General features: G+C 56.6%; 2 protein-coding genes across 14 annotated transcripts in view; one reads left to right on the forward strand and one right to left on the reverse strand.

Annotated features, from left to right (window-relative positions):
* Positions 1 to 12,967, reverse strand: G6PD (glucose-6-phosphate dehydrogenase). Of its 4 annotated transcripts, none has more exons than XM_082610242.1 (13): positions 12,827 to 12,967; positions 11,840 to 11,967; positions 4,393 to 4,430; positions 4,204 to 4,312; positions 3,464 to 3,681; positions 2,463 to 2,621; positions 2,250 to 2,375; positions 1,905 to 1,998; positions 1,440 to 1,626; positions 1,117 to 1,352; positions 952 to 1,028; positions 774 to 866; positions 1 to 672 (listed from the first exon to the last, which is right to left on the reverse strand). In XM_082610242.1, exons 1-13 carry the CDS (start codon positions 12,936 to 12,938, stop codon positions 582 to 584), a joined length of 1,668 nt encoding a protein of 555 aa, XP_082466368.1. In that variant the 5' UTR covers positions 12,939 to 12,967; the 3' UTR covers positions 1 to 581. The 4 variants fall into 4 exon arrangements, with proteins under 4 accessions (XP_082466368.1, XP_082466367.1, XP_082466370.1 ...); XM_082610241.1 differs by having other exon boundaries at positions 11,840 to 11,970; XM_082610244.1 differs by lacking the exon at positions 12,827 to 12,967 and adding an exon at positions 12,534 to 12,640.
* IKBKG (inhibitor of nuclear factor kappa B kinase regulatory subunit gamma) overlaps positions 8,533 to 23,582 on the forward strand; it is a 25,187-nt gene continuing 10,137 nt past the window's right edge. For 6 of the 10 annotated variants that reach the window (XM_082610248.1, XM_082610253.1, XM_082610255.1 and 3 more), the window contains exons 1-3: positions 13,407 to 13,516; positions 16,756 to 16,957; positions 20,300 to 20,511. In XM_082610248.1, the coding sequence (XP_082466374.1) occupies positions 16,771 to 16,957; positions 20,300 to 20,511 (399 nt within the window). In that variant the 5' untranslated portion in view covers positions 13,407 to 13,516; positions 16,756 to 16,770. Of the gene's footprint in view, positions 8,630 to 13,365; positions 13,552 to 16,755; positions 16,958 to 20,299; positions 20,512 to 23,582 lie in introns of those variants that run through there. The other 4 variants (XM_082610249.1, XM_082610256.1, XM_082610257.1 and 1 more) reach the window with 4 other exon arrangements.

Raw genomic sequence — 23,582 nt, forward strand, 5'->3', positions numbered from 1 at the left:
GCCTGTCTGCGGATTTAATGGCAGGGGACTGAGCTGGGGCATCCCACCTGCCGCTTCTGCTTTTCCGGTGGCGAGGGCACCACCTGAGGGTGGGGTGAGATGGGGCGGCCGTGGAGTGCTGAGTTAGGGTGGCCGCGGGAGCTGGCGGGGGCAGAGAGCCACTCGGGAGGCCTGACACAGGTGCGCTGCTGGGCCCTTCCAGCACAGAGGTCCCTTCCAGTGGGGAGCCAGGAATGTCAAGTGGCACTGAGACTGGGCCGCGCCTGCCCCCTTCCCCTGCGCTCCGAGGACCTTGCCCCCCTGCTGCCCACAACTGCAACCCTCCTTCTCCTTCCTCCAGCGGGGCTCAGTCTGGGGGACAGAGGCTGGCTCAGGCGGGGACGGTCACAGTGCTGGGTGGCAGAGGAATGAGACTGGGCCCAGGGGCGGGTGGCGTGGCTCGAGCCCGGGCGGGAATGTGAGGCTAAGGGCTGTGGTCCCGAGTCCTCCAGAGGCGGGTCCTCCCGAGGTGGGTCAGGCGGGGGCGGGGGGGGCAGCGGGGGAGCACGGAGAGGCGGGGCGGGGGTGGGCCCGGCACAGGTTCAGAGCTTGTGCGGGTTCACCCACTTGTAGGTGCCCTCGTACTGGAAGCCCACTCTCTTCATCAGCTCGTCCGCTTCCACAGGGCCGCGGCTGGGAGGGGGACAGGTCGGGGGGAGAGGTGAAGAAACCCTGAGCCCCAGAGTCTCCCTCCCCCATCACCCCCATCACCTCCCCCTGCCCGCCCCCCACACCTGCCGTAGACGTAGGGGATGGGCTGGGCCTTCTCGCGTTCAATCTGGTGCAGCAGAGGAGTGAAGATACGCCAGGCCTCCCGCAGCTCGTCACTGAGGGGACAGGGGGCGGCGATGGGGCGGGTGGCGGCCCAGAGGGAAGGAGGTGGGGAAGGAGGGAGGGAGGGCCGCCCCTCACCTGCGCACGAAGTGCATCTGGCTCCCACAGAAGACGTCCAGGATGAGGCGCTCGTAGGCGTCGGGGAGCTTCACGTTCTGCCAGCGGACAGGCGGGAGGGAGTCACTGAGGCGCACGCCCCTTGGAGCCCTGGCCGCCACCCCCTCCCCGCAGGCGGGCACCCACCTTGTATCTGTTGCCGTAGGTCAGGTCCAGCTCCGACTCCTCGGGGTTGAAGAACATGCCAGGCTTCTTGGTCATCATCTTGGTGTACACGGCCTCGTTGGGCTGCACGCGGATCACCAGCTCATTGCGCTTGCACTGCTGTCGGAAGATGTCCCCGGCCACGTCGCAGAACTGCAGGCGCACCTCGGCCTTGCGCTCGTTCAGGGCTTTGCCACAGCGCAGGATGAAGGGCACCCCTGGGGGGACAAGGCCAACCTTGGGGGGCCGTTCGGGTGGATGAGGGGGCCAGGTCCCACCACCGCGGGCCTGGCGGCATCACCTACCGTCCCACCGCTCGTTCTCCACGTAGAGGACGACAGCCGCAAAGGTGGCCGTGGTGGACCCATGGGGCACTGTGGGGTCATCCAGGTACCCTTTGGTGGCCTCTCCCTCTCCGTTGGGGTTCCCCACATACTGACCCAGAACCACGTTGCTCGCCTGCACCTCTGAGATACATTTCAACACCTTGACCTGGAAAAGAGCCAGGGAGAGGGGACCCTTGGGTAACAAGGACAGCAGGCGCCAGGAACCATGTGACTCCGAGGGGTGGCCTTCCTGGACGGGTGAATGGCCCAGATAGTCAGGAGGCTCCGTCACGCAAGGGCCCTCTGGGGCCACCTCAGCCCACCCTCACTGTTTCTGAAGGAGAAGCTGAGGCCTAGAAGGTCAGTTTTGGGACAAGACACCTCGGGCTCAGGACTGGTTGCTGCGGAAGGGGGCGGGGCCTGGGAGGGCACACCTCCACCCACCTTCTCATCTCGGACGTCATCCGAGTGGGTGGAGGCGGGCTTCTCCATGGCCACCAGACACAGCATCTGCAGGAGGTGGTTCTGCATCACATCCCTGGTGGGAGGAAGGAGCAGACAGTGAGCTAAGGCCCCTCCTTGTTGGCCAGCTTCTGGGGGCTCAGGGCCTTAAACTGGGCTTGTTTCCTGATCCCCCGTGTCTGCCAGGTCCCCTTAAGGCAAGGAAGAAGACCGTGACCACTCCTGACTGCTCAGACACTCCTGCTGCCAAAACAGGAAGAGGCAACCCTGCAGGGTGGCGGGATGCCCGTCCCCCCGATCTCCCAGGAAGGGGAACCAGGCTCTCACCGGATGATCCCAAATTCATCGAAGTAGCCCCCACGACCCTCAGTGCCAAAGGGCTCTTTGAAGGTGAGAATGACGCAGGCGATGTTGTCCCGGTTCCAGATCGGGCCGAAGATCCTGTTGGCAAACCTGCAGGAGGGGCAGGGTGAAGGCTGGTGGGCGTCCGAGGGGGCAGCAGCAGGGCCCCCCAGCGCCCAGCCCTGGCCCCGCTCGCACCTCAGCACCATAAGGTTCTGGACCATCTCCTTGCCCAGGTAGTGGTCGATGCGGTAGATCTGGTCCTCGCGGAACAGGGAGGCGATGTGGTTGGACAGCCGGTTGGAGCTCTGCAGGTCCCTCCCGAAGGGCTTCTCCACGATGATGCGATTCCAGCCTCTGCGGGAAGCCAGAGCTGCGTCACTCCCACACCCTCCCTGGGGACCAGGGCTGAGACCCTCATCCCCTTCCACAGCCCCTTCCCCAGGGAGTGGGGGCAGAGCCTCCCTGCCGCCACTCTGCGGTGAGATGAGCCAGCGAAGATCTACCGGGCTGGCCCTCCCCCGGCCTCAGCACGGAGAACACCTGCTCTCCTTCCCAGCCCTCAGCGCCACGCTCAAAGCCTCCTCAGAAGCCTTCCGGGCTGACTGGCCGGTGGCTGGAAGGAGCGCCACTGGTCGGCTCTGCTCCCTCCTGGTCCCCGAGGGTCAGGAGTGGCCGCGAGCTAGTGAGAAAACGGGGAGGGGATGCCAAAAGCAGAGCCACCTCCGTGGGTTTTAATGTGGGGAAAGACCCCTTGTTCCTCACGGAGAGTTAATGTGGGACAAAGTGAAACCGACATGGCCGTGGCTTTGGAAAAACAACAGAGCGCTGAGCTGCTGCGGCACAGGCAGCAGGGTTCCCGTGGACCAACGCCGCCCTCTGGTGCTGGTCGAAGGGATCCTGGGAAACGCCGAAAGCTAGAGTAAGCAACCGGCAGCAAGAGTTTCGTGGAGCAACACTGCCACCTTGTGGTGCTAGCCGGGACTGCTGCCAGGGACAACGGGATTGCATATGGGGGATTTGGACGGTAAACACGCGTGGTAGCATTTTCAGTAAAGGCTGTTAGAGAACTACTCTTACTCCCATTCCCTTCTTTGGAGACCTAATTCATGGCAAGAACAAACACGGGACATCTATCTTTTTCAGACTCCCTAGGTCGGCCCAGAAGGCAGGGAGGGAGGGTGAAAGAGCAGCCTTACGTCTGGCTCATGCAGGTTTCGTGGATGTTCTTCGTGACAGCCTCATAGACAGTGGGGGGCAAGGCCAGGTAGAAGAGGCGGTTGGCCTGTGGCCCCTGGTGGAGAGCGTTCATGTGGCTGTTGAGGCGCTCGTAGGAGGCTGCATCATTGTACTGGCCGGCCACGTAGGAGTTGCGGGCAAAGAACTCCTCCAGTTTGGGCTTCTCCTCCGGGGCAGCCTAGAAAATACGGACACAAGGATGTCGGCCCGGCCCCTCCCTCCCTCCCTGATTCCATAGGCAGGGTGGGCTTCCTGAGAAGTCAGCCATCCTAGCCCTGCACTGGGTTCACTCCCATCTCGTTGGCTTTGCACACCCATGGGGGCGGGGGCCGCGTGACCTAAGACGGAAGCCAGAGTTCAGGAAACTTTGATGTGGGAGAAAGATCTCTCTCCAAAGTCATTCCACCAAAGTACGGTATGTTGAGAAAAGTCAGGCATGCAGCATTTGCATGGTGGAGGGGCCGCAGGGTACAGTGGGGAGGACCTGGTGAGCCCAAGTCAGAGGGGGCTGGGAAACAGGGGTCTCAGGCTGGCATCAAGGAAGCGGTGGGAGCAGGTGGGGAGGAGTGCCAGGCTGAGGATCACTAGGGAGGAAGTGGTCCCGGCACAGGGGGGAAAGGCTGGGCCTGGGGGGAGGGAGGAAGGGCATCTGCGATGGGAGGGGGGTATGGCACGTATGGAGACCCCAGAAGCCACTCACTTTGAAGAAGGGCTCGCTCTGCTTGCGGATGTCAGCCACTGTGAGGCGGGAGCGGGCGTAGCCCACGACGTAGGTGTCTTCGGGCAAAAGGCCATCCCGGAACAGCCACCTGAGGGCAGAGCACGGCTGTGGCGAGGGCGAGGGCAAGAGGGCTGCGGGGGGCAGTGAGCAGTGGGGGGACAAGCTTACCAGATGGTGGGGTAGATCTTCTTCTTGGCCAGGTCACCCTGTGGCAGAGAAAACAGGAATGGTTAGGAGCTGAGGACCTGCCCTAGATCATCTCCCCCCAGGACACCCAGGTGCCCTTGTCCTGCCCCCGTGTATAGCCTGAGCAGCTTGAACTAGAGCCCAGCCTAGCCCTTGACCCTGACCCGATAGTGCTCGCACACTGCCGGGGGCACTTAAAGGCAAACAGACATCGTGCTAGCCAGGAGGCAACCACCAACCCGCTGGTTGCACGATCCACAGACCCCAGTCTCTGGCCGAGCAGGCAGAACCAAAGCCAACACAAGATGCCCGCTTCTAAACAGCTCACGGGCTAAAGGAAACCGTAAATTCCCTGGAACCAAATGGCAGTGGAAGTAGCACACATCAAAACTGAGACATGACCTTAAATGCTTAGGTTAGCAAAAAAGAACGGCTGGAAGCTGATGAGCTCAGAATTCAATTGAAGAAGTTAGAAAAAGGACAGCAGAATTTTTTTTTTTTTTTTTTTGCGGTATGCGGGCCTCTCACTGTTGTGGCCTCTCCCGTTGCGGAGCACAGGCTCCGGATGCGCAGGCTCAGCGGCCATGGCTCACGGGCCCAGCCGCTCCACGGCATATGGGATCCTCCCGGACCGGGGCACGAACCCGTATCCCCTGCATCGGCAGGTGGACTCTCAACCACTGCGCCACCAGGGAGGCCCAGGACAGCAGAATTTTAAAGCCAGACAAATTACAAGGTAGGGAACAATGAAAAGTAAAAAATGAATAAAATGGAAAACCAACCAAAAGAAAAGATCAGAAAGCCAAAAGTCGGTGTTTGAAAAAGACTAAATAAAACAGACAGCCTTCTGGCAAGACTGGTTTTTAAAAAAAAATAAAATAAAATAAATAATTATTGGCTGCGTTGGGTCTTCGTTGCTGTGCATGGGCTTTCTCTAGTTGCAGCGAGTGGGGACTACTCTTGGTTGCTGTGCGCGGGCTTCTCATTGCGGTGGCTTCTCTTGTTGTGGAGCACAGGCTTCAGCAGTTGTGGCTCGAGGGCTCAGTAGTTGTGGCGCACGGGCTTAGTTGCTCTGCGGCATGTGGGATCTTCCTGGACCAGGGCTCAAACCCGTGTCCCCTGCATTGGCAGGTGGATTCTTAAACACTGCACCACCAGGGAAGTCCCAAGACTGCTTTTTAAACAGGCACCAAGAATTAGGAGTGCAGTGGGAAAAAACTACTGACGGGACAGACAGAAGAGGGGTTTATGAACAACCTTACTGCATGTCTGACAACTTACATGAAATGGACACATTTCTAGAAAAATCCAATATACCAAAAGGGAGCAAGGGACCTGAGCAGGCAATGGTTATTAAGGAGACAGGATTGCAGCCACAGCCTTCCCACCAAGACAAGCCTTGCCCTGATCCTGGCACAGAAAGCTGTGCCAGCGGGTCTCCCAGGAAGAGAGAACACCAGACTGAGGCAAAGCCTGCCTGGGAAGCACCTGCTGAGCCATGTGATGGGGTCCCAGAACCCTGTGGCTGGAACCTCTGAGAAATGCACACAGGAGGCCCCAAGCCCATCTCATCCATGTACACAGATGCAGATGCAAAATTTCTGCAGAAGATACCAGCAAACCCAATCCTGCAACGTCAAAAATGGAATATGTCAGAATCAAGTTGGGGTCATCCTGCAAACGAAAGGTTGGTTTGATGCTGAAAAGCAAAAAAAAAAAAAAAAAAAAAAAAAAATCACTGAAATTCACCACATTAACAGATTAAGGAAAAAAAGCTGTAAGAAATCTATCTACTTCTTTTGATTTTTCAATCTAGCAACCTTGCTAAACTCACCAGATGTAGATAAAGTGTTCCAGACATCAACATCTATCACAATAGGACCTCTTACCAAACTAGGAATAAAAGGGAACTTCCTTACCTTGATAAACAGCACCTATAAAAACCCTCATAAACATCATATATTGTGGGGAAATGTTGAAATAATCCCCTTTAAACAGCCAGGAGCAAGAAAAGAGTGCCTGCCATTGGCTGTTTATTCAATGCCTCACCAGAAGCCCTGACAGCGGCAGGCAGGGAGCAGACAAGACGTGAGGACGGGAAAGGAAGAGCCACGCTGGCCCTCTTTGGAGCTGGCAGTCTGTCCATTAAAAGAAAACCACCTCAAAGCAAGCTACAGGCAAATTATTACAATTAATGAGATTTTAGCAAGGTTGCTAGATTTAAAAAAATCAACAGATGGGAGTAGAAACAGACTTCTTAAGACACAGAAAGTAGTAACCAGAAAAACGGATAAATGAAGGTTTCAGCAAAATTAGAAACTCCTGTTCACCATAATACACTACTAAGAAGGTGAATAGAAAAAAAGAAAAACAAGAAGATGAATCCACCCAAAGGCTCAAATCCATCAACAGGGGATGGACAAGCAACATCAAGGGGTGAGCCGGGGGAATTCCCTGGCGGGCCAGTGGTTAGGGTTAGGGTTCCTGTTTCCACTTCAGGGGGCCTGGGTTCGATCCCTGGTCGGGGAACTAAGATCCTGCAAGCTGTGCACGAGGCCAAAACAAAAATAAAAACAAACAGAAAAGGGATGAGCCAGTGACCCACCCAGCACATGTGAATCTCAAAACCATAATGCTAAGCCCCAGACCCAGACACAAGACTAAATACCCTGAGTTCATTTAAGTGAAGCTTTAGAAAAGGCAAAATGGTTGCACCGTGATGGAAGTGACAGCCATGGTGTTCCAGAGCAGGAGGTGGACTGCCGCCCAAGGACTTCCTGGGGAGGTGGGAACATCCTCTTTGCTAATAAAGGTGTGTAACTGATTGTACAGTGAAAATGGGTACCTTTCAACGTGTACAAATTTTGCCTAAAAATAAAAAGACTGGGGCCTGGGTAACCTGAGGTGACTGGGGAGCGGGGTGCTGGCTGCTCATAGCACTCGTCTGTTGACTTGTGTCCGCGTGAAACTTTCCAAAGTAACAGCGAGGGTATGAACACACAGCAACTGTGGGCGACAATATGGTCATCCCACGAAGGTGACAGAAGACTCACTAAAAAGTCCCTTCTCTCCACTCCAGTTCAGTCGCCGTAGCCATGGCAACATGTGTTAATTTGGTGACCTGACAAAGGAATTCTCCACTCAGGTGGAAGAGGCTTCCAGTGAGGGCATGGCCTGGGGGGCAGAGGAAGCCTGCGGGGCACAGCAGGCCACCCTTTCATGCGCCCGCCCTGTAATCAGGGAGGGCCGCTAGGCAGAGGTGCTGGACTCACCCTGGGCAGGAAAACCACCTCCAGGGATAAGGACCCAAATCTTCACGGCAAAATGACCTTAGGAGCCACGTAACCATTGGACGGGTTCTATGAACCAGTGCAGAACAGAAGCCGTGTGACCAGAAGTGAAGCAATTCCAACCTGATTAAAATCCCTGCCCCCTAGACAGGAAGTTAGGAAGGCACTTGGGGGGCTCCTGGGTGGCGGTGGAGGTTGGGGCGGGCCACTTATGAGACTCAAACGTTCGCGTTCCTCCTGTCCTTGGCTTCGGCCTCCAACTCCCGGGCTGAGCTGACCTCTGCATGCAGACAAGCCCAGGTGTCTGTTCCACTCCAGGTCACCACATCCAGGCTCCACCGGGACCCCGACGGCCCGAAGTGGGCGGTTCCCAAGCCAGGGTTCCCCGTGCTGCAGCCCCTGCCCATGTCTTACCAACTGCTCAGAACTGATCCCCCACGTGCCTGCCACCTTCCACAGGAGCCACGGAGACAGCAGCGCATCAAGGTCCGGCTCCGACCCCCAGCCGGGGCCTCGAGCTGCCCCCGAGCCCAGCAGCCCCCAACTGCGGGCCCCCTCTTCCTAGGGCCCATCGGCGCCCGCTTCCTGCTTCTCCATCACTGGGACCGGGCCGGTGGGAGACTCCACTCTGGTTCCCAGGGCTCGATGGGCCCCGCCTGCTCCCGGGCTTGTCAGGGACTGGCCAGGAGAAACGACCAGCACCACGGCCCACAGCCACCTCCCGCCTTCCTGGCCAAGTGGAATGTTTGCTTCCGATCAAATTCCAGCAGGCTGCCCGCCGGGCCCAGTGTCCTGACTCACGGCGCCCCGCACCCCACTGCTGTCGCTGGCCCCTTTGGGATTAACTAGCGATAGAACCTGCTCGCCTGCTCAGCTCAGCCCTGCGACCAGTGGCCTGTCGGGCTCCGGTCACCCGACGGAAGGACAAGGTAGGACCCAGGACAGTGGGGGGCAGGGGCCTGGGGAGGCCCACCCTCCCCACCAGCCTGGGCTGGACTCCCCTGCCAGAACCACTGTGGGAAGAGAGCATGCTGCGCATAGTGGGGGTGATGATGGGGCTCCCGAGGACCACAGCGGGGAGGGACGTGCCTGGGGACACATGGTGATGTAGCAGGAGAAGCAGTACCTGATTCACATTTCCAGCTGTCAGCAAAGGGCTGTGGGCCGCCACCTGCCCGTCACCGCCCAGGTCTGACCTCAGTCTCCAGTTTTATAAACCCTCGGTCTCAGTCTCGGAGGCTTTTAGGGTGGAGGGGCGCAGCAGAGAATGCAGAGGCTAGCTGCCAGCTGGAGGCCAGGGAGGGGTGGGCTATCCCTGTCCCACTAGGGCCACCCAGGTCAAGGATCGCCCAGGTCCCGGGGTGGAGCACAGCTCTGCTGGGGCCCAGCTGGATCCCAGCCACTGGGGTGAGACCCTGGGGCTGCTGAGGCAGGCTGGGCTGCAAAACCAACAAAAGGGCCTCCCTCCTACTCCCTGGGGCTCATGAATCATCAGGCCTTTGGGGGAGTGCCAGAGTCATCATGACACAGCAAGAATCTTATCGCCCTGAGAGGGGAGGCAGCCCAGAGACACCCCGAGGAGAGGGAGGGTGAGGCTGCCAGGTCATGCCATGCACGGGCCCATCACTGGTATGGGACTTGAGCACCCATCGAGCCCACGGCCCTCGTGGTCCAGGTGGGGAAACCGAGGCCCAGAGAGGCGAGGGACGTGCTGAGGACCGTGCAGTGAGCCAACCCTGCCCGAGGGGGCTCCCAGTCCTGTTCTCTTTCTCTTGCCCCGATTGCTCTCTCCGTCCACTGTGGGGGGAAAGTGGCTCCAGCCTGGGAGAGGATACATATGACGTGCCAGGCCCCAGGTTCCTCTCCCAGTGCTGGTCTATAAGGAGGAACTGAGCTCTTTCATTCCAGAGCTCTCTGGACTGGGACAGTAAGTACCTCCACTCCCTTCCCAGCCGAGGGTGGGAGTCCTGAGAAGGGAGATAGTGGTCTCAGAGCAGGGAGAGGCGAGTGGCTGAACGCCCATCGGTAAGTCCACGAGCCAGCCTCAGGACGCCCCAGGAAGGAAGCTGGGCACGTGGGCGACGGCTGGGTAAGCGGCCCAGGGAGAAGAGGGGGCAGAGGACAGCCCCGCAGCGCAGCCCGCCCCAGGAGCTCTGCGGCCGCTCGTCCTTCTGGGAGGAAGGCTCTGTTCCGTGGCCTGGGAACATGAAGGCCTGGCAGTGTCTGCTGTCACATGAACTCACCTTGGGTTCTGGCCCCCAGCACAGTTCCCACGAGGAGGGGGAAGGAGGGGGGAGGGAGGGGGGAGGAAGCCTCCCAGCTGGGCTGGGTGGGAGCTCTTCTAGGTGCTGCCCATGCAGGGACACCCCCCGCACCCGGAACAGGAGGAGGGAGAAATACACAAGGGCTCTTCCTCAAGGACCCTCCTCCTCCCCCACTCCACCCTGCTGGAGCGGCACTTCCCACTTCTGCTTTAGAAGCCTCTGGTTATGGCTCCCACAGCAGAGGAGAGCAAAGGGGAACCCTACTGTTGGCAAAGAAACAAAGTTGCCTAAGCCCAAGGCCATCCCACAGGAAGGCAGTGGAGTCACAGAATCAGCTCAGCAGAGCCGCAGAGCCCCAGGGCCCTACGCACTTGCTTCAAAAAACCTCAGTTGCTAAGTGGAGACAATGAGGTTCAGAGAAGGAAAGATACCTGCCCCAGGCCACAGAGCAAACTTGGATGCTCTGAATGAGGTATCTAAGTGTTGAGGGCCTGGGGTCATATGCCATTTACTGAGGCCTGGGACCCTCTATTGGAGCATCCTGTGACAGGCTGGTATGGGGACGGGGCGGGGGGGGAAGGAGGAAAGATAATCCTGAGTTCCTTTCTCCCCCAAACTATTTCTTGGACAAAGTCCCAGGTGTTAAGGTTTCTGGCTCCTCTAAGGGGATAAGGCTGGGGCCAGGGTGGGGGCTAGGCCTGCTCCGTGTGCTCCTCCTGGGCACCCCCCAGTCTTGGGTGACAGGGGGTCAGGGGACAGTGTTTGGGGTGACCTTCCTTCCCTCCCACTGGCAGAGCCCTGCATTCTGGCTCGCTTTTCCAAGTTCTGAACAGAATCACAAAACTGGCAGGAAGCAGGCTCTGCAAAGCACGGTGGCGTGTTACGACACATTAACGAAAAACCGAGTTCCTCCAGAGCTGAGAGGACAGTGGTGTGGAAGTCACAAAGAGACAATGTCTGCCCCGTCAAGAGCTGACTAGTTTGGGTAGAACTCTCGCCTGAGGTTTATATAATAAGTTACCAGCAAAGATGCTCATATCATGGGTAGCAGATTCTTGGTCAAGTCCGCGGTGAAAAGTGAAAAGAGAAAAGGGACCACTTTCACTTTGAGATGAAACCCTGACAGCTCCCCAGCCCCTGCTCACGTCTTACCACTGGGTAGATCTTGTTTCCACACGGCACGTGGGGAGAGTGCTTCAGTCAGGGGTCATGGCTCTCCGAGGACCCCCCCTCCCTCTCCTGTTCCCCCACCCTCATCACGTATGGTCAGTGTGCTTTACTTCTGCCTTTGCTTCTACTCTGTGGCCTTTCTGATCAGAGCAAAGTGGCAGTTCCACTGGTTAGACAATGGGGCTGGTCTCAGTTCCTCAGCAGGCCTTGGAAGCTGGGGCAAAGAGATGGTGTTTCAAGAAAGGTTGAGTGTTTTTCCTCAGGGAACCTGATGGTAGAGATAAGGTAGAGATCTGGCCTCGAATCCTACCTCTGGATCTAACTGTGGGACATCTGTCAAGTCAGAAACAGGTTTGGAAAACATACTGCCAGAATGAATCACTTCCCCTGTTTGCATCTCAGTTTTCCCTGTGGAGGAGGAAGTCCAACCAGACAGTCTCTAAGGACCTCCCAGCTCCAGGACATAGGTCCACAGTCAATGGCTGCACACGGACTTCAGAAATGCCTCGCGGTGTGTGTACACTGGGTGGTGGCAGGAGGAGTGGCACATAAGCAAGGGCAACAGCGAGAGCCCAACCGAGCAGAGCCCGAGGGACCCGACGACAATCAGTTGGGAAAGCCCAGGCACCTAAAGGGAAGGGACCTGAAGCAACGTCATGCTCTAAGTCTGCTGCTTCTACGATGTGGGGCCTGGGGGAGACTCACCGATGCACCCATGATGATAAAGATATGCGTATCAGCCTGATGGAAGGCATCGCCCTGGTACAGCTCTTCCCGCAGGATCCCACACACCTGGGTCCGGCTCAGAGCCACCTGCCCTGCCATGATGCTCTCTGCTGGAAGAAAAACTCGTTAACAACGCAGGAGAACGGAAGAGCATTGAGAAGCTGGCCCCTTTCTGGAGGGGTCCTTTGGGCTCTCACCTAGCTGGTGCCTGATTATTGAAATCACTCACTGTGAATGGCTGGGGAGCAGGATGTTTGGGAGGTTAGAAACTGCTGGCCCTGGGCTCTGGCCGTACTCTCTGGGCAACCTTCTTTCATGGTGTATGTTACAAAATTACCCAAAGCATTAGTGAGTTCCTACTAGGGCCTCCGCTCTGGGGGACTGAATAAAACCCTGCTGGAGCATCATACGACCTGCTTAAGACTATCTCACCCGGGATTCAGGCGGAAACTCCACAATGAGCTGGAGCATGCTAGATTGTGCAGCTGATGGAGTGTAGCTCCAGCCCTCCTCCTGCCACGCTGCGAGACACCGGCAAGTCCCGTGTCCAGTGTGGTGGGGGGGCGGGGATGCAGGGGACTGTGAGATCGGCTAAGACCCTCTCGATTTTGCCCCGTTCCCAAGTATGGGAAATCAAAGTGCCTCGCAGCACCGCGACCGCCCACTCAGTTACCTGTGCTTCGACGCTGCCGCCTGTCGCGCTCGCAGCCCCGGAGTTCCCAGCAGTTTCCGGGGGCTACTCCCCGCCGGCCCATTTAACCGGCGGGGGCGGGCACCTGGTCTGAGCTGACCAGCCTCAGGCGAGACGCGCGGGTGGGGCCTCTGCAGGCTCCTCCCTCGAGGGGCGGGGAGGGCCAAGGGGCGGGCAGGTGCGCGCGCATCCCAGGTCGACCCCCCCCCCACCCCGCCCCTCCCCGCAGACCCCGTGCGAGGGCCCAGCCCTGGCCCGCCCTGCCCTTTGAGCACCTGCGCTGGCCGCCGGGCTGCGAGCCGCCTCCTTTACCCGCCGCCGCTGCACCGTGTCCCCGATGCTTCGAGAGTCCGCGTGCTGCTCTCCGCTGCTCGCCCGCGTGCCCATCCCCGGCCCGACCCCGCCCCTATAGTCCAGCTTTCTCGCGGGCCCTGGGAGGTCCCGCGCCCTCGCGAAGGGCTCCACTTCCGCCGGCCGCGTGGTCACGCCCCTCGACCTTGTTTGTGGGCGGGGCCTTCAGCAGCCCCGTCCCCTCGCCGGACCTGTCGCCGGATCAGGTCAAACCGGCCCTATTAGATGATAGCCTCGTCGTGGCTCCTCCCCTAATGGGGGCGGGGTGGCCAAGCGCCCCGTGGCTGGATGCCAACGACGGAGAGACAAGGGGGAATGCGGGTCGCGACGCATATTACTGGGGAACGTCCTGAGGGCCAGCCGAGGCTGCCAGGCTCGGGTTTCGGTCTGAGGCAGCCTCCCTCATACCACTCGCCGGCCGGCCGGGGTTGGGGCCTGAGTGTTTTACTTCCGGATCCCACAGCTACGACACCGGAAGCCGGAAGTGGGAATTTGGCAGCAGGAGAAGGGAAGGGCTACCGCGGAACCCGGGCTTTCTCGGAGCATCGGGGTCCAAGGAGCGCTCGGGGCCCGCCACTCCCGCCTTTCTCACGTCGGACCGACTCTGCTGACAGGTGTGGTCCTCTTCTCCGAAGACAGGGTACCATCGGTGGGTGTTCCGCCGCCTCCGAGACCCCCCCCGCCCCAGGACGACCAGGCTTCCCCCTCCTGTTGGGCCCCGGCCGGGTTCTGGCGCCAGCTTCTAGACCAGGGGCCGAGGCCGGCCGATTTAGGACTCAGGTTACTTTAGCGGCGAGCGGGACTGTTTCTGCCTCTTCTTCCTCCACCACGGCGGAGTCTGACCACACCCCTAGTTTGTGAATGACTCTTCTAGTTCGGAGACATTTTCTGTTCATCAAACTTGACTGCATTTGAGGTTAAGTTCTTTAAAAAGGCCTCAAATATAACTTGGCAGCTAAGTATCTTAACTCATGTGCCTCATTTTGCTCCTTTTCAAAAGGTGACTGTCTCCCGGACCTCATATCATTTCTGTGACTTGAGGATGCATGGGCCATCCTGGCATGTTCGAGGAACTCATTAAGGAGGCCACTATACCTGGAGTAGAGTGAGCGAGGGGAGAGTACTTAGAGTGGAAGCCATGGGGGACCAGATAGTGCACGGCCTTGTAGGCGGGTTGTAGGGTCTTTGAGTTTTACGCGATGGGCAATGAGGAACCATGGTAGGGATCCGAGTAGAAGAGGAATGTGATCAGGATCACCTTTTAGGCTGATTGTTCTGGCGCAGTGGGGAGAACAGACTGTAGGGGGCAAGGGTAGGAGCAGGGTGACCTGTTAGGAGGTTATTGTAGTAATCCAGGCGAGAGACGATGGTACTCTGATCATTTTATTATGTAAAATTTCAAAGATGTTCAAAAGTAGAAAGAATAGTCTAGTAAATCCAATGTATCCACTTCCCAGCTTCAACAGTTACCAACTTGTGGCTACTTTTGTTTAATTTATACCCCTCACAGTATTCTATTATTTTCAAAAATAGCTTTACTGACATATAATTCACATACCTTAAAATTCACCCATTTAAAGTGTACAGTTTGCTGGTATATTCACAGACTTGCACAACCATCACCATTAATTCCAGAACATTTTCATCACTCCAAAAAGAAATCCCATAAACTTTAGCCATCACCCCCATCACCCCATCTACCCCAGCTCTAAGCATCCACTAGTCTCTATGTATTTGCCTATTCTGGACATTTCACATAAATGGAATCATATAATATGTGGTCTTTTGTGACTTGTTTCTTTCTCTTTGCATAATGTTGCAGCGTGGGAACCTACTAGATTTTGTTTATTCATCAGTTGATGGACATTTGGGTCATTTCCACTCTTTGGCTGTTAGGAGTAATGCTGCTGTGAACATCCCTGTGTGGACATGGGTTTTCATTTCTTTCAGGTAGATACCTAGGAGTTCCCCCATTATTTTGAACCAAATTCCAGATAGTGTAATTTCGTCCATAAATATTTCAGTGTGCATCTCTAAGAAGTGACTTTGAAAGAAACATAACCACGATACACTATCACACCTAAAATAGTTACCATTATTTGCTTAGCATCATCAAATAAATTCTAAGATACATTTTGACAGGATTTCTTGATGGATCCGATGTGAGCTGTGAGAGGCAGAGAGGACTCAAGAAGGACTCCTAGGTTTTGTCCCTGCTAACTGGAGGATGGATTTGCCATCAACTGCTAATAAGGAAGGCCGTGGGTGAGCTGGCTTCTGGGGACTGTCAGGAGTGCACTTTTAGAGACGTTAGTTTTGAGAGGATGACTAGATACCCAAGTGGAGATGTGGAGTTTGATGTGTTAGTTTGGAGTTCAAGAAAGAGTTGTGATTTGGGGTATCATCAGCATTAAGATGAGGGTTACAGCTTTGAGTCTGGATGGAATTAGTATTGGAGTGACTGGAGTTAGAGAAAAGATCCCAGAACAGAGTCCTGGGCACCACCACGTGAAGGACTGGGCTGACGAGGATGGTCCAGTGAAAGAGCCTGAGCAGGAGCAGCCAGTGAGGTGGGAGGAGAGCCAGGAGAGTGGGCTGTTCTGGAATCAGGAATCAGCGATCCGTCAGATACTGCTGATGGGTCAGGAGGGTGTTCAGGTGAGTGTCAGTGTAATAGTGAAACGTCCAAGCTCACACGGTGTTCAGGTCTCTGGCTGAAGCTCAGGCCCTACTCCTGGAAACTTCTGTTGGGATTGGCCTCCTCCTCCGTGTAGTCAGTCTTCTTGGTCAGGACTTAAAAGGGCTCCAGGCTGCTGCTGTCCGGCATAGCCTCCCTCTCTGTACTCTAGTTCACAAGAGAACGCAAACAGCTCAGCCTGTGTCTGCCACTCTCTCTTCGGCTGTGAGCCCAGCTCCCACTTTCAGATGCTTCAGTACATGTCAGATGCTAGATGTCCACCTCGGCCCCTCAGGTCCAGGGAACACTCATCAGGCTCTGAGTGAAGCCCCTCTTACTTGGTGTATGGATTTCCTAGGGCTGCTGTAGGAGATGTCCACAAGCCAGGGGGCTGAAAACAACAGAAATTTATCCTCTCCCAGCTCTGGAGACCAGAAGCCTGAGATCAAGGTGTTGGCAGGGCCGTGCTTCCTTTAGAGGCTCCAGGGGAGGGTTCTTCCTGCCTCTTCCAGCTTCTGGGGGCTCCAGCTGCCGCTTGGCTTGTGGCCACATCCCTCCCGTCTCTGCCTCCATCTTCATGTGTCTTCTCCTCTGCGTCTGTGTCTCTGCTCTTCCGTGTCTTAGAAGGACCCTGCCATTGGATTTAGGGGCACTCTCATCCCGGATGATCTCATCTCCAGATCCTTAACTTTATTACATCTGCAAAGACCCTTTTGCCAAGTCAGGTCACAGTCACAGGTTCTGGGCGTCAGGGCATGGACATACCTTATTGGGGGCCATCATTCCACTCAGTACACTAGGTGAGGGGCCAGCACCCTCCACTCGTGCTTGGAGGTGTATGTGTCGGGGTAGGATTCCCGGCACACTGACACCTCCCTCCAAAAATAATCTCCGTGCTTTCCCCTCTCTGGTGAAGTTCTTCAGGTTACAGCCTGGAGATAGTGCTAGGCACAGTTTACAACCAGTGCTGAACCGTGACCTTTCCAAGCGCCACATAAATGCCTGTACCTCCCTTTGGAATGGGAGTATGTGCCACCTCTTAGCATCCTTTTCCGCTTGGCACAGTGCTCATCATTCTGCTTAAAGTGTGGTACCCGAACTCCTCCCCAGCCTGCAGGGTAGGAGAATTCTGCATAGGCCTCCTCATGTGACGCCTCTGCTGGCTCTCTGTTTCAGACCCTGACGTGTTGGATGAGCAGGCCCCCCTGGAAGAGTCCACTGTGTGAGATGGTGCAGCCTAGCGGCGGCCCGGCAGGGGACCAGGACGTGCTGGGTGAAGAGTCTTCTCTGGGGAAGCCAGCCATGCTCCACCTGCCTTCAGAGCAGGGTGCTCCTGAGACCTTCCAGCGCTGTCTGGAGGAGAATCAAGAGCTCCGAGGTGAGGGATATGGCGGGTGTGTGGAGTAAAATGTCCGGGGACCCGGCACTGCTGGGGGAAGGATTATCCCACTCACCTGCGCCTCTGCATTGACTGGGACTGGGGTGGGCCACTTAGAGACTCAAGCTCAGCCACCCTTCCTTTTTGTTTCAGGTGGGATTCCCTGGAAGTGGACTTTGAGATACAGAGTGGCATGCAGGACGTTTATTTAGAGTCCTCTTAGGAGTAACACTGGGGAGGGGAAGGGCAGGGCAGGGCAGTGAAGAAGCAGAGGAGGGCGGAGGGAGAAGCTGGGCCACAGTGCAGGCCAGCCCTACAAGGAGCTCTGGAGCGGGAATGACCCTTCTGCGTTGTCCCACTTGGGCCAACGCAGCCAGGCCCCTTGTGTCTCTGTACTGATCAGTCATTAAGCACTGGCTATCCAGGAGGGGCGTGACTATCCTGGGAAGGGAGCGTGACCTGCTCCAGAAAGGGGCTGTGGTCTGCTCTGGGAATGGGCGTGGCCTCCCTGAGAGGGGCCAGTGGGCTGCTTTGGAAAAGGGGCATCCAGGCCCTGTGGGCGGGGCATGAGCCCGGCAGGCCACTCCTCGAAGATACCGGAGCTGAGGGCTGTCCTCCAGCAGCACCCACCCCCCAGGTGGCCGGGTTCGAGTACTTTCCGGGCCGCCCCCTCCCCATCTCCATCACAGCCCCCACTCACTCACCCTCCATGTCCTCACCTGCATGGGGGCAGCTTTTCCAAGCCCCAGGGGCTGTCGCATCGTGCCCCTCAGCTGGTGTGGCTGCCCTGGGGTGTGACCCACTCCTGACCACTTCCAGTGGGACAGCCCTCCCCCCTTGGTGGTCGTGCCCCAGGGGCTCCTCCTCTGGCATGCCCCTCCTTGGGTATGGTAGCCCCAGGTGCCCAGGCGGCGTCCCTGCTTCTCACTCAGTGAGACTCTTGTGTTTTGTGCTGTGAGGACCTTCTACACTGCCGAGCCCAGAGCTGCAGGTGGAGATGGGGGGCACAGACTACCCGGGTGGGTCACGGGGAGTGATGGGGCACATGGCCACTTTCGCTTCATCCTGGTTCCTGTTGGCAACTCAGGGCTTATAAAGGTCGCAGCCTTTGTGTACACCATATCCGAGAGGACGGGGCCTTGGTTGTTTTCACTCAGCCGTCCACTGTCCAAGCTGGCAGGCTGGTTGGCAGGTTGGCAGGTTGGCATAAGCAGTGGAGGCCACAGTCATGGGGCCACTCCCCCACCCGTGTGCTGGACAGTGCATCCTCTGGTGTGATGGGATGTCACATGGGGCCCTGTGCTGACGAGTCACATGCCCTGTAGGCCTCAGAGACTGGTGCTGGCTGAGGCCCTGCAGGCAGGGACCAAACTTGTGCCCAGAATTTGTGTCTCTTCTTCTGTGAAGATGAGTCGCCTTCTCTTGCAGGATGGAAAGGGTCCAGCGTGGTCAACGGCCACTTAGGGGCTGCTTGGTCTTTTGGAGCGCTGGCCTGCTTTGGAGACAGCCCTGATTCATGCACAGAGGGCTGGGACCTACCTGCTTTAGGACAGGGTCCTCCCCCTCAGCTCTCAGACATCTAGAGGTTGTTCTGGGCACTGTGGGGTGTTGAGCAGCATCCCTGGCCTCTACCCACGAGGTGCCAATAGCACCCCTTCAGTTAAGACAAGCAGCAATATCCCCAGATGTCATCAAATGTCCTACTGTGTTGGGGCCACATAGAGCTGGCAGCCAGGTTGAGGGGCAGGGAGACAGCTCACCCTCCATAGCTATGTGCGTAGTCTGCTCATCCCCAGGACAGCACTCTGGCAAAGGGGACTCGGGGGTGAGAGTGTGGCAGGCTGGCCGGACAGGGACCATGGACCCCCAGCTGCCCCCCAGGGAGCTCGGGCTCTGCACGTTTCTGCTTATACGGCCGCAGTGTATCAGGCCCTGGTCCAAACCCCCGGGGCCCAAGGTGTCTGCCCCTGTGATGCTTGTGATCATGTCCATGGAGGAGGGGGCAGGAGGGAGGACGTAGGATTTGCTTGGAGTATTTGTGGGGAAGCTTCATAGAAGTTGCTTCTACCTGGTATAGGAGTCCATTGATGTGGCGTGTCCAGGAGAGGTGAGTGTAGAGAGAGAAGCATGAGTGGGCGCCAGGGTCCGGGGCCAGAGGGGAAGTGACTGCCAGTGGATATGAGGTTTCTTTTGGAGGATGGAAATGTTCTGGAGCTAGATAGAGGTGATGGGTTCACATCTTGGTGAATATACTATAGCCACTGAATGACTGTATACTTTAAAATAGTTAAAATGGTGAATTTGGTGTTCTGTGAATTGTACCTCAGTTAAAAACAGAAGTTGCGTGTGAGCTGAGCTGAGCCTTGGTGGGGGCTGGTGAGGAATCTGAGGCAGGTGACAGTGGGGCGCAGAAGGTGGCTTTGGAGCCAGGCTCAGGAGCCACTGTGGTTCCAGTGAAAGAATGTTCCATCAGAAGGCACCAGTTAGCTCATTGGGGGTTTTGACCAGAGGGGGGCCTGAAGCTACTGCCTGCCCCCCTCTTGTCCAGCTCTGTGGTGGCTAGAACCTTTGCATGCCACGGGTCAGTTCTGTCACCCCCAACGGATTTCTGCTGCCAGGGGCATCCCCAGGTGTGTGGCTGTCCTTTCCTTAAGCCTTGCTGACTGCCTGGGGAAAGGAGGATGGACTGGTTCTTGAGGTTGTCTTGAAAACCAGGCATTTTGGCTGCTTTTTTGTTTACCCTCCTCATCCTGTGAGATGGGTATGCTTGTCCCCGTTGAACATGTACATGAGGATGGTGAGGCTCAGAGAGGTGGCTAAGTGGCCTGCTCCAAGGCTTCTCGTCCGCCCCCCCCAGGTCTGTGGCCAGCAGTGCCACGGGCAAGTTTGTTCTGGTGGCTGTGCCCCCGAGTCTGATCCCGAAGGCAGTGAGTGATCCAGGGCCCCAGGGCGGCCCGCCTCTGACCCACGCAGAGGACAGATGAGTTCCAGAGTCACTTGCAAAGAAAGTGGCATTTGACATGTGCTTTTCTCTTTTTTTTTTGGCTGCCCCATGCGGCTTGTGGGATCTCAGTTCCCTGACCAGGGATTGAACCCACGCCCTGACAGTGAAAGCCTGGAATCCTAACCACTAGGCCACCAGGGAACTCCCGGACACATGCTTTTAAGTGAAGCTGACGTGGTTAATATCTTGGAGACACTGGGGGCACGTCATTTGCGTAGTTGACTTCGAAAGCGCTTGGTGAAGTGAAGGGAGTGTTTGGAAGCTGTCGGGGTGGTGGAGGCCGCGGGGTGGTGGAGGCCGCGGCCACCGGGTGCACCTGCCCCCTGCCACCTCTGCAGACGCCATCCGCCAGAGCAACCAGATGCTGCGGGAACGCTGCGAGGAGCTGCAGCGTTTCCAGGGCAGCCAGAGGGAAGAGAAGGCCTTCCTTATGCAGAAGTTCCAGGAGGCCCGGGACCTGGTGGAGAGGCTGAGCCTGGAGAAGCGGGAGCTGCACCGGCAGAGGGAGCAGGCCCTGCAGGAGGTGGAGCGCCTCAAGATATGCCAGCAGGTAGCGGGCCACCGCCGCACGCCCCGGACCCGCAGGGACTGTGCTCGGGGTCACGGGGTTGGGGGGGGGATCCCAGAGTTGGGAAAAGCCATTGTCCTTGTGGTCATGGCGTTAGGCTTAGTCACCCAGGAGGGATGCAGGTTGAAATCAGCAAAGATAAAAGGAACAGAGGGTGGATCCAGGAGAGGCTGGGCCACGTGTGATGACACGCACGGGTACCACCACCAGGGAAGCTCCCCTGAGTGGTGCAGTCCGGGGACTTGAGTGGGGGTCGGTCCCGGAGGCCTGGGGCGCCCACGTGACTGACCTTAGTTACCGGGTCTCTGCGCCCCGCAGGTCAAGCTGGTACATGTGGCCTGGGGCCCCACCCCAAATCACCCTGATGGTGTAGACTGCCTGGTGGGGGCCCTCGGGGAGGTGTGTTAGGTTCCTGGAGCTGCTGTAACAAAGTACCACAAACCAGGTAGTTTTAAGCCACAGAAACGTATTGTCTCCCAGTTCTGGAGGCCGGAAGTCCAAGATCAAGGTGAGGGCAGGGTTGGTTCCTTCTGAGGACCGTGAGGGCAGGATCTGGTCAAGGCCTCTCTCCCAGCCTCGGGTGCTGGCAGGCAGGACTTGGCGTTCCTTGCTTTGCAAACACTGTCACGTGGCCTTCTCCCCGTGTGTCTGGGCATCTCTCCTCCTCTTATGAAGACACTGGTGTCAAAGCTCAGCTCAGCCGGCCATTAGGTAAAGGGGTAAAAACGGGTTTTGTTTGGTAACTACCGACAGCAGGGGAAGGCGCTGAGCACCCTTCTGATGGGCACAGAGGTGCTGGCGATTTGAAGGGAGAGTGAGGTGGGGGCAGCGAGCAGGGGCTCAAGTGAAAACCCACGCGGGGTGGGTCAGTGTCAGTGTGGTGAGGTCAGCGGCGTCCACCCCGGGAGTCAGCTCTGGAAGTTAGCATTCCATCCCAGGCAGACACGGGCAGACCGAGGCCCTGTCCTTTCTGAGGATTCCGTTTCCGAGGAATGGCTCTCAGGTCCCCGAGGAAGACTCCTGGGGGACAGAGGAAGGATTCACATGTTGGGAGCCCTCTTAGGAAAGGCTCTGAGGATGGTGGGGGGCTGGGTCAGGTGTGGGCTGGAGCAAACAGTACACTCGTTTGCCAGCCCTATTTTCTCAGACAGGAACTCAAAAGGGGGCTGGGTGGCCCAGGGTCGTGACCTTAGGCTGCAAGAAGTCACTCTAGAGTTTGCTCGAGTGTCCGAGTCTTTTGTAGTTCTCAGCAGTCACTGGATCAGGGGCCCACCCTCCTCCAGTACGATCTCATCTTAAGTTGGTCACATCTGGAGAGACCCTGTCTCTAAATCAGGTCCCATTTACAGGTACTGGGGGTTAGGCCGTGGCCATGTCACTTTGGGGCCAGCGGTAAAGCCACTACAATCCTGAACTGGTGTACTCGGCACAGAAATGAAAAGGAGAAGGCTGCTGTTCTCAGGATGCCTTCAGAGCGTCCGCCTGCCCCGTGCTCACATGATGGGATGCTGGCTTCATGGTAGCGATCAGAGCCACTGCCAAAGCCCTATTTCTAGCTGACAAGTCTGACAGTAGCGGGTATTGGAGGGGCCATGGCTTCCTGTTGCTGGTGGCAGCATCAGTTGGTGCCACTGCTTTGAAAAACTATTTGGCATTTTCTCTTCAAGTTGAAAATTTAGGTCACCCCCAACTCATCAGTTGCACCCCAGGTATACGTAGGAGAAACTCTTGCACATGGACAACAGGTGATGGGGATAAGACGGTGACCCCAGCAAAAACCTGGGCATAGCTGAGTGCCCGTCCCTGGAGAAAGTGGTAGAGCCACAGGCTGGAGTTTTTTCCAACAGCTTTTCCAGGATAAAACTCAACATACCGTGAAATTCACCCCTTGAAAGTGTAGAATTCAGTAGTTTTTAGTATAGTCCTAGAGTTGTCCAGCCATCACCTCCATCTGCTCCCAAAGCATTGTCACCATCCCAGGGAGAAACCCCGTCCCCACGAGCAGGCACTCCCCAGTCCCATCTTCCCCACCCGGGCACGTGCCCATCTTCCTGTCTGTGTTTGCCTGTTCTGGGCGTCTCCTGTGAGTAGAATCCACCGTGTGGCTCTCATGTCTGGCTGCTTTCACTCAGCATCACGTTTTTTTACAAAATAAAATTTATTTATTTAGTTGCACCAGGTCTTAGTTGTGGCAGGTGGGCTCCTTAGTCATGGCATGCAAATTCTTTTTTTTTTAACATCTTTATTGAAGTATAATTGCTTTACAGTGGTGTGTTAGTTTCTGCTTTATAACAAAATGAATCAGTTATACATGCACATACGTCCCCATATCTCTTCCCTCTTGCATCTCCCTCCCTCCCACCCTCCCTATTGACATGCGAATTCTTACTTGCAACATGCCTGTGGGATCTAGTTCCCTGACCAGGGATTGAACCTGGGCCCCCTGCATTGGGACTTCAGAGTTCTAACCACTGCGCCACCAGGGAAGTCCCAGCATCATATTTTTGAGGTTCATCCACGCTGCAGTCTGTCCAAGTACCTCATTTCACTTTATGGCTGGATGATATTCCAGTGTATGGAGAGACTACGTTTTGTTTATCCAGTCGTCATTTGATGGACATTTGGGTCGTTTCCACTCTGGCTGTTAGGAGTAATGCTGCTGTGAACATTCCTGTGTGGACATGGGTTTTCATTTCTTTCAGGTAGATACCTAGGAGTTCCCCCATTATTTTGAACCAAATTCCAGACACCGCATAATTTCGTCTGTAAATATTTCAGTGTGCATCTCTAAGAAACATAAGAACAATACCACCGTCACACCTAAAGTAGTTACCATTACCTGCTTAGTGTCATCAAATAGATTCTAAGATACATTTTGACAGGATTTCCTGATGGATCCGATGTGAGCTGTGAGAGGCAGAGAAGACTCCAGGGTTTTGTGCCGGTAACTGGAGGATGGACTAGATGGGGAAGGCCTCACTGGGGTGCCATCTAGTCAGCACTGGAATACATGTGGGTATCTGGGGGAAGACTGTTGTAGAGGTGGGGAAAGC

This window comes from Mesoplodon mirus, assembly GCF_964341445.2.
Source record: "Mesoplodon mirus genome assembly, chromosome: X".
Classification (NCBI taxonomy): domain Eukaryota; kingdom Metazoa; phylum Chordata; class Mammalia; order Artiodactyla; family Ziphiidae; genus Mesoplodon; species Mesoplodon mirus.

Excerpts from the sequence above, each read along its gene's own strand:
- G6PD (XM_082610241.1), bottom strand. The coding sequence starts at position 12,938 with ATGGGCACGCGGGCGAGCAGCGGAGAGCAGCACGCGGACTCTCGAAGC. Across the intron at positions 4,313-4,392 it reads AAGATCTACCCCACCATCTG|GTGGCTGTTCCGGGATGGCC; the intron begins GTAAGCTTGTCC and ends CTCTGCCCTCAG. Across the intron at positions 1,627-1,904 it reads ATGACGTCCGAGATGAGAAG|GTCAAGGTGTTGAAATGTAT; the intron begins GTGGGTGGAGGT and ends GCTCTTTTCCAG.